The 9348-nt window shown below is 38.3% G+C and overlaps 1 protein-coding gene across 1 annotated transcript in view; it reads left to right on the top strand.

The window, feature by feature from the left end:
* Positions 1-9348, top strand: part of JAKMIP2 (janus kinase and microtubule interacting protein 2) — an 85795-nt gene that overhangs the window by 17074 nt on the left and 59373 nt on the right. The window contains exon 2 of the mRNA XM_007949133.2: positions 5804-6301. Within this exon, the coding sequence (XP_007947324.1) occupies positions 5804-6301 (498 nt within the window). The remainder of the gene's footprint in view (positions 1-5803; positions 6302-9348) is intronic.

Here is a 9348-nt window from a genome sequence, read left to right as displayed (position 1 = left end):
TTCCTTCAGTACCATTGGTTATTGATCATATGCCATCTCCTGAAATAGTTGAACATCAACCAGTTCTTTTTGGTATGGTAACTCTGTGTATTCTTTCCATCTTCTTTTTTATGTTTTCTGCATCATTCAATATTTTGTCCATAGAATGTTTCAATATCATAACCCAGGGCTTGATTTTTTTTCTTCAGTTATTTCATCTTGAGAAATGCCGATCATGTTCTTCCATTTTGGTTTTCTAACTCTGGATCTTTGGACACTTTGTTATAATAATTGAGTTTGTCTTCTTGAGCTGCTCTTTGAAATCTTCTGTTCAGCTCTTTTATTTTGTCTTTTCTTCCATTTGCTTTAGTCTCTTCTGACATCTATTTTGGTCTTTTCTTCCTTTCCTGCCTTTTTAATGACCTTTTGCTTTCTTCATGGATGACGTTCTTGATGTCATCCCACAATTCCTCTGTCTTTCAGTCATTGGTGTTCATTGTGCCAACAATATCTTTTGACAGTGTGTCAAATATAGTCTTTAAATGGTTTCTAAATTCAGGAGGGTTATAATCAAGGTTATATATTGGTTCTCATAGACTTTTTTTAATTGTGGTCAGCTTCAACTTGAACTTGCATAAGAGCAGTTAATGGTGTTTTCCATAGTCAGCTCCTGGCCTTGTTTTGGCTGAAGCTATTGAACTTCTCCATTGCCTCTTTCCACAGATGTAGTAATTCCTATTCCTGTGTATTCCATCTGGTGAAGTTCACGTGTATAGCCATCATTTATGTTGCTGAAAAAGGGTATTTGCAAAAAATAAGTCATTATTCTTGCAAAATTCCATCATGTGATCTCTGGCATAATTTCTAAAACTAAGGCCATATTTTACAACTACTGGTGATTCTTCTTTGTTTCCAAATTTCACGTTCTAATAACCAGTACTAACACATGTTGATTACATGTTTGGTCAATTTCAAACTGCAAATGTTGTTAAAAATCTTCAACTTCCTTGCCTTTGGCTTTGATGGTTTGTGCAGAAATTTGAATAGTAGTCAAATAAATGGTCTTCCTTGTAGAATTATGGATATTATCCTATCATTGACAGCATTGTACTTCAGGATAGATCTTGAAACATTCTTTGTGACAATAAATGCCACACTATTCCTCTTCAATTTGTCATGCCTAGCATAGTAGATCGTATGGTTGTCTGATTCAAAATGCCAAAACCAGTCCATTTCAGCTCACTAATGCCTAGAATATCAATCTTTATGCATTTCTTTATGCCTAGTAATAAGATAACCTTACATCTCATGCAATTTCCCCATGCAGCATCTAATTTAACCCTAACAATTCTCTGTTACAGATTTTTTAAGGGTATTCAAAAATCTTAAGAAGAGTAAATTTACTTTCTTAGAGCTATCAGATGGTGAAATCGAAATCCAAAACCAGAACTTCTTATCCTTTGTTCAGTTTTACTATAGCTTTTTTTTTTTTTTTTTAATTGTCCCAAGAAGAATTGCTAAAATTTCCCGCAAGAGATTTTCACCTGACAAACTTCTTGGTCATGATACCATTCCATATTTATAGTGTAAATGTATCTTGCTGAATTTAAATGTGTTAAAGTATGTGCTGAGTATCTACCAAGTTCCTATCACTTGAGTTAAAGTCACTTCCCCCCAGCTATGTTCTCTAAACTGTATGACAAGGTATTCTTGCCCCTAGTTATGGAGCTTGCCCTGGAAACTTGTTAGCATGTTGTTGTTGTTGTTGTTATGTGCTGTCCAGTTGGATCCAACTCATAGCGAACCCTCCTTGGGTTTCCGAGGCAGTATCACTATGGAAGTAGATTGCCCAACCTTCCTTCCAAGGAGTGGCTGGTGGGTTTGAACTGCCACCCTTCTGGTTAGCAGTCAAGGAACTATGATACCAAAGCTGCATTCTTTAATTCCACACATGTCTTTTGGATCCTTATCATGTATGTGCTAGGAATCATGAATATACAAAGATGAATAAGGCTCAAAGGTGATCTTCCAAAAGTTTTCAATCAGGAGTAGGGGTAGAAGGAGGGATAAAGTCAGATATGTATGCAAAAGGCATAGCATAAAGAAAAACGTGGAAAGGACTGTAAGGGGATGTTCGCAAAGTGTATTGAGAAGATACAAACCAAACCCAACCTGTTGCCAGAGAGTTGATTCTGACTCATAGCAACCCTATAGAACAGAGTAGAACTGCCCCATTGGGTTTCCAAGGCTGTAAATCTTTAAGAAAGCAGACTGCCTCATCTTTCGCTCATAGAGTGGCTGGTGAGTTTGAACCACTGACCTTTTGGTTAGCAGCTGAATGCTGTAATATTTTAACATTTAACATTTGAGAAGACAAAGGAAGGAGAATTGAACTTTGTCCTGCATGATCAGCACAGCTTGACAGAAGAGGGTGAATCCAACTGAGCCATGAAGAGTGAGAGAATCCCAAAGAGTGGAGCTGAGGGAAAAGCAATTTAGGAATGGGGAACTCTAGGCCCATAGTACAGAGCTGCAGGGCATGGTGGAAAAAAGCATAGTCCCCCATGCTTGAAACAGGGGACATGTGAGGAAAGGTAGAGTGAGAGAAAGAAATGGGCAGCTGGAAGCCCAACTACTGACAACCAGAAAAGTGCAGTAAAAGTATTGGTATTTTATTGTGTGCATTAGGGAGCCGTGGATGAGTTTTGAGCAGGTAGATAAGATTAGAAGTGGGTTTTTTTTTAAGAGAATATTTATAGCAGTATGAGGAAAACAGGGTACATTTTAAATGAACCTCCAGGAACTATAGTACCCAATAGAAATATAATGCAAGCCACAAATATAAGCCTTATATATAGTCTCAAAATTTCTTATAGACACAATTTTACAAAGCGGAAAAAGAAAAACAAGCATGTTGTTGTTGTTAGGTGCCATCAAGTCGGCTCTGACTGTTAGCTACCCTGTGAACAAAAGAACGAAGCACTGCCCTGTCCTGCACCAGCCTCCCAGTCTTTGCCATGACTGAGCTCGTCACAGCAGCCACTATGTCAATCCGTCTCTTTGAGGGCCTTGGTTCTTCCCCTTCATCACTCAGTCTCTACTTTACCAACCAAGTCTCTCTCTTCCAAAAGTGATAGGATTAACTTTAATAGTACAGTTTACTGAACCTAAGTGATGAAAAAAAAATCTTAATTTCAACATATAATCAATATAAAGGGAGCTCTGGTGATGAAGTGCCTAAGGCATTTGACTGCTAATCAGAAGGCTAGCAGTTCAAATCCACCAGCCACTCCTCAGAAGGAACACAAGGAGGGGTCACTATGAGTCTTTTTGGCGCAACCTGGTGGTGATTGGCTGGTAACTTCAATGTTGTTCGTTTTAACTCACCTCCATGAGAGAATGACCTGGAAATCTGCTGCTCTTGTAAAGATTAAAGCCCCCATGAGGCAGTTCTGTTCTGTCCCATGGGGTCATAATAAGTTGAAATCAACTTGGCAGCCCCTAACCTAACAACAATCAATACAAGAATTATTAATAATGTATTTTATATTATTAATTTCATAGAATCTTTGAAAAATGATGTTACACTTATAGAATTCTAAATTTAGCTACGCCTCTTTCCAAGTGCTTAATGCATCTATTGGCCCCTGTGCTGGACAGTGTAGCTCTAGAGCATAAGAGAGAATGGGCATCCACGAAGGGACCTCAGGCTTAAGCGGGAGGCAAGAATCAAGGACAAGAAACCTAGATGCATGTTACACCCCAGTCTCCACGAGCTCTGAACTCTTTAAAAAAATAAAAAATAAAAAATAATGGGAATAATTCCTGCATTTGAAAAAATAAAATATTCATAAAATGTTGTGTGAGCTTACAAAATCATGTTCCAACTAAAGGTAAGTAAGCTATCAAGGTAAGTAAAATCTCAAACCTTTTGTATTATTATTATGACAGTTTTAATAGAGTGGTTGAATCACAAACTTTCTTAGCTTGAAAGACCCTCAACAATTATTCTGTAAAACCTGCCAATTTTATGAAGAGCAGAAACTCAGTATCATTCAACTGTTACTCCTGGGTCTACTCAATTAATTCCTTTTTCCAGGTTAACGTGTGTTTGTGTGTGCACACACACATATGTGTGTAAGGGAGAGAGGAAGAAAGAAGAGACAGAAGCAGATAGGTAGCAGAGATGAGCTGGGAGGAGGACAATAGAACAGGATCACTAAGAAGCTTGTCCAAGCTACAAGCAGGCTCTCACCCTGATCTACTGAGTCAGAGACCAAATCACAGACAGGTAAAGGCAGTGCCATTGCTAATCTATAAGAATTCCTCTATTATCACTGGAAATGGAACAAAACACAGAGAATTGGTTTTACCAGAATTTCTGAAGGATTAAAACGTTAGAAGGAATACTTTATAAACTTCTTGGAGTATTGGGAGAGTGTAAAAGTGAGAGACAGAGTGCAAAGAGACCTCCATGGAGCATGGAGAATTAGCGACAGTTCCTAAATTCTTTTAGGAGTTCTTGAGTGGCACAAACAGGTTGACACACTCGACTGCTAGACAAAAGGTTGGAGGTTTGAGTCCACCCAGAGGCCTGGCAATCTACTTGCAAAAAGTCAGCCATCAAAAATCCTATAGAACACAGTTCTACTCGGACACACATGCGGTCACCATGAGCTGGATCAACTCTACAGCAAATGGTTTTAAACTCCTTTAACAGGAGAGGGCCCAGTGAACAGCAAAGCATGTTTTGGCAAGGGAAGGCATACAAAATTTGGGGATGGAACTAAGTAAGTAGCTCATTCCAAGAATGATAAACCAGAAAAACCAAACTCGGTGCCATCGAGTTGATTCTGACTCATAGCGACCCCCTTTGGGTTTGTGAGGTGGTAAATCTTTACAGAAGTAGATTACCCAGTCTTCCTTCCATGGAGTGGCTGGTAGGTTTCTACCACGAACCTTCTGGTTAGCAGTCAAATGCCTAAGGTTGAGATGGTATCAACTGTTTTCATTGTTCACCGTCCCCTCTTCCACCATCAACTTCTCCTCCAGAATATATTGAAAAAATACTTTACAATATCACCCTAGGTACCAATTTATTAGTTCATCCCAAACTATCATGCTACAATCTTTCCTGAGAGTCTCACATTTATAATTTCCTAGGGATGTGACTTATAAAAAGCTTTCTAGGTGATCTGTTTTGAACTGTTCCACACCAAGGTGAAAGGAGCTCTGGTGGCAAAGTGGTTAAGTGCTTGTCTGTTAACTGAAAGGTCAGCTGTTTGAACCCATCACCTACTCCTTGGGAAAGATGTGACAGTCTGCTTCTGTGAAGATTTCCATAAAGACCAAGTTTGGTTTGGTTTTGGACAACAAGGAGAAACCATTAGAACAATGTTTCTCTGATACCCTGAATGTGTATGTGAGTCACCTGGGAAATCTTGTTAAAATGCCCATTTTGATTCTGAGGCCTGGATGTGGCTGAGATTCTGCATTTCTCAAGAGCTCCTGGGTGATGTCAGTGCTGCTTGTCTGCAGACCACACAAGGAGTAATCAGGTCCCAGAGTATCTAATGTTTGTCTGAACAAAGCAGTATGTACATCCGTAGGCATTTCAACCTTTTGCCACTATGTTCACGGCTTTAATGTTTTAATGTAGTTCCCTCTGAACAGACAGTGGCCTGGTGTTTGAAAAGAGATGAGGAATTAAGAGATCACAGATAGCCCAAGCATATCACAGTGGCCTGAGCTGCAAATCCTGCCTGAGAGCACACCTTCTCTTTGAGGTTCATTTCTTTTTATCTTTTCTCCTCTCTGCCTTTAGGTATCAAAGCTTGAAAGAGAGAAAACTCAAGAAGCAAAGAGGATTCGTGAGCTGGAGCAGCGCAAGCACACGGTCCTAGTGACTGAACTCAAAGCCAAGCTCCACGAGGAGAAGATGAAGGAGCTGCAGGCCGTGAGGGAGAATCTCATCAAGCAGCATGAGCAGGAAATGTCAAGGACAGTGAAGGTGCGCGATGGAGAAATCCAGAGGCTCAAGTCAGCTCTGTGTGCTCTCCGGGACGGCAGCAGTGACAAAGTAAGGACAGCGCTAACCATTGAGGCCCGAGAGGAGGCCCGGAAACTGTTTGATGCAGAGCGCCTTAAGCTCTTACAGGAAATTGCGGACTTGAAAACTGCCAAGAAGCAGGTGGATGAGGCTCTGAGCAATATGATCCAAGCAGATAAAATCAAGGCGGGGGACCTACGCAGTGAGCATCAGTCCCACCAGGAAGCCATCTCGAAGATCAAGTGGGAGTCAGAGCGGGATATTCGGAGACTGGTTAGTAATCCCGTCAGACTGGTTGAGAGCCATTGCCTTTTGAGATTCCAGTACTCCACAGGGTTTGCTTTTTCAGCTGTTTCATTGTCGGTATATTAAAACAAGTGTCCACCTTTCCTTAATATGTTATCGAAAATACAAAGTGAATAGGTAAGCAGACAGGCAAATGAGCAGTCTGACAGACAGACAAATGGATAGACAGATATACTCAGGCTAGTATCAGTACTGTTAAGAGTGTAAAAGAATTTCATCACCTTTCTCCTAAAAACTAGGCTTTCCCTGCCCCACTCATATAGTGGCTATCTGTTCAATGATTCCTGTTGTGGATTTCTTTAAAAATCTTCTAAATTATTAACTCTTCTAAAGTCAGTATGTTTTGGGGCTCTCCATTTATAAAATGCTTTTGTATTTTTACGTAGGTAAGGGAAGTTCCTCCTAAGGTTTTCAAGATGTCTGAAAATGGCAACCACTGGGAATATCCTGAGTGATTCACCAGTCTTAGATCTTACAACCATGTCTGAAAACAAGACACAGACCTACCAAACCCAGTGATATTTAAAATAGATCTATTTTCCCCCAAGGTAAACTTCAAAAACAGGGACCAATATTTTTAAATTGGATGTCCTTCCTAAGGAGCTTGTGGTGCTATTACCAATTTCTAAGACTTACCTCAACCCTACAGTTTGGGTCTTCACTTTTAACATGTATGACCAAAAGTCATGTAGGTGTCATCATACTTAAAAGTGGAACAGATATAACTGTCTTCTGAAAGCTATAATATCCTAGTTTGACTTTGTCCAATTATTTTAGAAGAAATATTTCAGGTCATCTACACACTATGTTTTGTACTTGTTATGTCTTTGCAGAAGTAAATCAAATGAATCTTCACCACCTACAGTGTACTTTATACTTCTCTAAAAATAATATTTCCTTAGGAAAAAAGTCCACTTTCCCTCTTGTGTCTACAGATTGTAAGCATTTCTTTTCTAAGAAGCACAGTGATTTTCCTTGGATGCTATTACTAGGATTTCAGTTTTAAGAAAAAAGTGATTACCTTCCTCCACCAAAAAAAAAAAAAAAAAAAAGATTATTACCACAGAGATTTTCAAGAGCTAAATATATGTAATTTTCTTTGTATTGAGATACAGTGTGACTATCACGTTGCCTTTGCCATACTTTCTGAATTCTTCATCTGCAATTCATTTCACTGCACTTGTTGACAATAAAGACCAAATACAGTGCAGACATATTGGCTTCTGCCCTGCCTTTGGTTGCTGGAAAGACAATAAATGTCTGATGAAGAAGGAATCAGGACTTTGGAGTCAACAGGTAGGTAAATGAAAAAGGAGCTTTACATTGAATATTTTTGTTTGTTGGTGATTTCAGTGTAAAATCTACCAGTATATTCACTCATTTTTTCCATAACTCTCTTTCACTGGGACATTGCTGAAGTAGATATGAAATTCCTCTTATTAATAGTATAATATGCTCAACCACCACAATAGCTGTTCAGAAATTGGATACAAACAGAGTAACATGGGAAACTTTTTCCAGTACTCGAGATGCACTTGTCTTCATCATCTTTTGCATCTTACCCTAGGCCTATTCCCACCCCCAGTTCCTTTTTGAAACTAGGAAAGAGATGTGGGAGCCATTCTGTTTAGAAAATTCCCTCCTCCCATTTGAAAACTAGAGCTTTGATACTTTTTCAGCATCCTGAGCTCAGAATTCATGTTCATAGCTACTGTGTAATAGAGCCTCTACAAAAATTACTGGGTATTCCATGGAAAAACACCTTGGGAAATTCTAGAAATATATGGATAATCTTGGAGCCAGGATAACATTAGTGATTCACAATGAGATCTAGAGTCAGAAGATAAATTAAAATTTAGGTTTCACAACTTATACATATGCAAATGATGAGAATTTTAACCCATCAGTCCTCACTCATTATCTGTATACTAGTGATAACAGAACCTACTTAATAAGATTATTGAAAAAAGAAAAAATGAGATGTTATGTAGCTTTGTAAGTACAGTGATTTGAATATAGTAAAAAATATCTATAAATTACAGTTATGATGATAATGATGAGAAAGATGATTATATGTGTGGGCAGTATTAGAATGGTTTCTCAGCATGTTCAGTTAGGAATAGTGCATTAGAACCAGCAAAAATATTTCATTTTAAATAACACTAGATGGCAGATCTCAAATGAGTATATTACTCAAGATTAACACTAGACCCATGTCTCCTACAAGGAGATGGAGACTATAGACAATGGTTTTCCTTCTGAAATGAGCAAGACAGTCTTTGATTCCTCACCAAGTTATCAGGTGATGTTACAGGATCATGAAGGAATTAGCCCAGTATCTTCCCAAAAATCAACCTAAAATTTAATCATGTGACTTGGAGGCAATAGTTCACTAATACTTATGGTGTGATGTACAGATACTTTGCAAATTAGATGTATTCCAGTTACAGTGAACCACGCTTAACAACTATCTGTTTTGTGTGGAGGTTTTTGTACATCTTGTCATTAGTAATATGTACTACAACACTGTGGCAGTGCATAATTTGCTGACATTATCATTCTCAAATGTTTACTCACAGATTTTCAAAGATCAGATTTATAAAGATACTGATAATAAAAATCAGTAACAATGAAACCTAAATTTAAAAGAAGGTATTCAACTTATGTCAGAATTGACTTACAACTGAGCTGTCATAATGGAACCCCATTGTAAGTCAGGAACTTCCTATATACATACTTGTGTAGTATAATTTCTACCCACCCCCTCCCAGCCTGAGAAGACAGCAAAGAAAGATTTATAGGGAACAATTTCTTGCACTAGGAAACTTTTTTTCTTTTTTTTTTAGTAAAAGGAGAATAATAAAATGTTTTTACTTCCTCCCTAATTCATTTTATGAAGCAAGCATAACCTTAATTCCAAAACCAGGAAAAGACATCACTCAAAAGGAAAACTACAGATCAATATCCCTCATGAATATAGATGCAAAAATCTTCAACAAAATCCTAGCCAATAG

This window comes from Orycteropus afer, unplaced genomic scaffold (assembly GCF_000298275.1).
Source record: "Orycteropus afer afer isolate SDZICR_OR568_19922 unplaced genomic scaffold, OryAfe1.0 scaffold00238, whole genome shotgun sequence".
In the NCBI taxonomy this organism is placed as follows: Eukaryota; Metazoa; Chordata; class Mammalia; order Tubulidentata; family Orycteropodidae; genus Orycteropus; species Orycteropus afer.
This window is presented reverse-complemented; position numbering and strand designations above follow the sequence as displayed.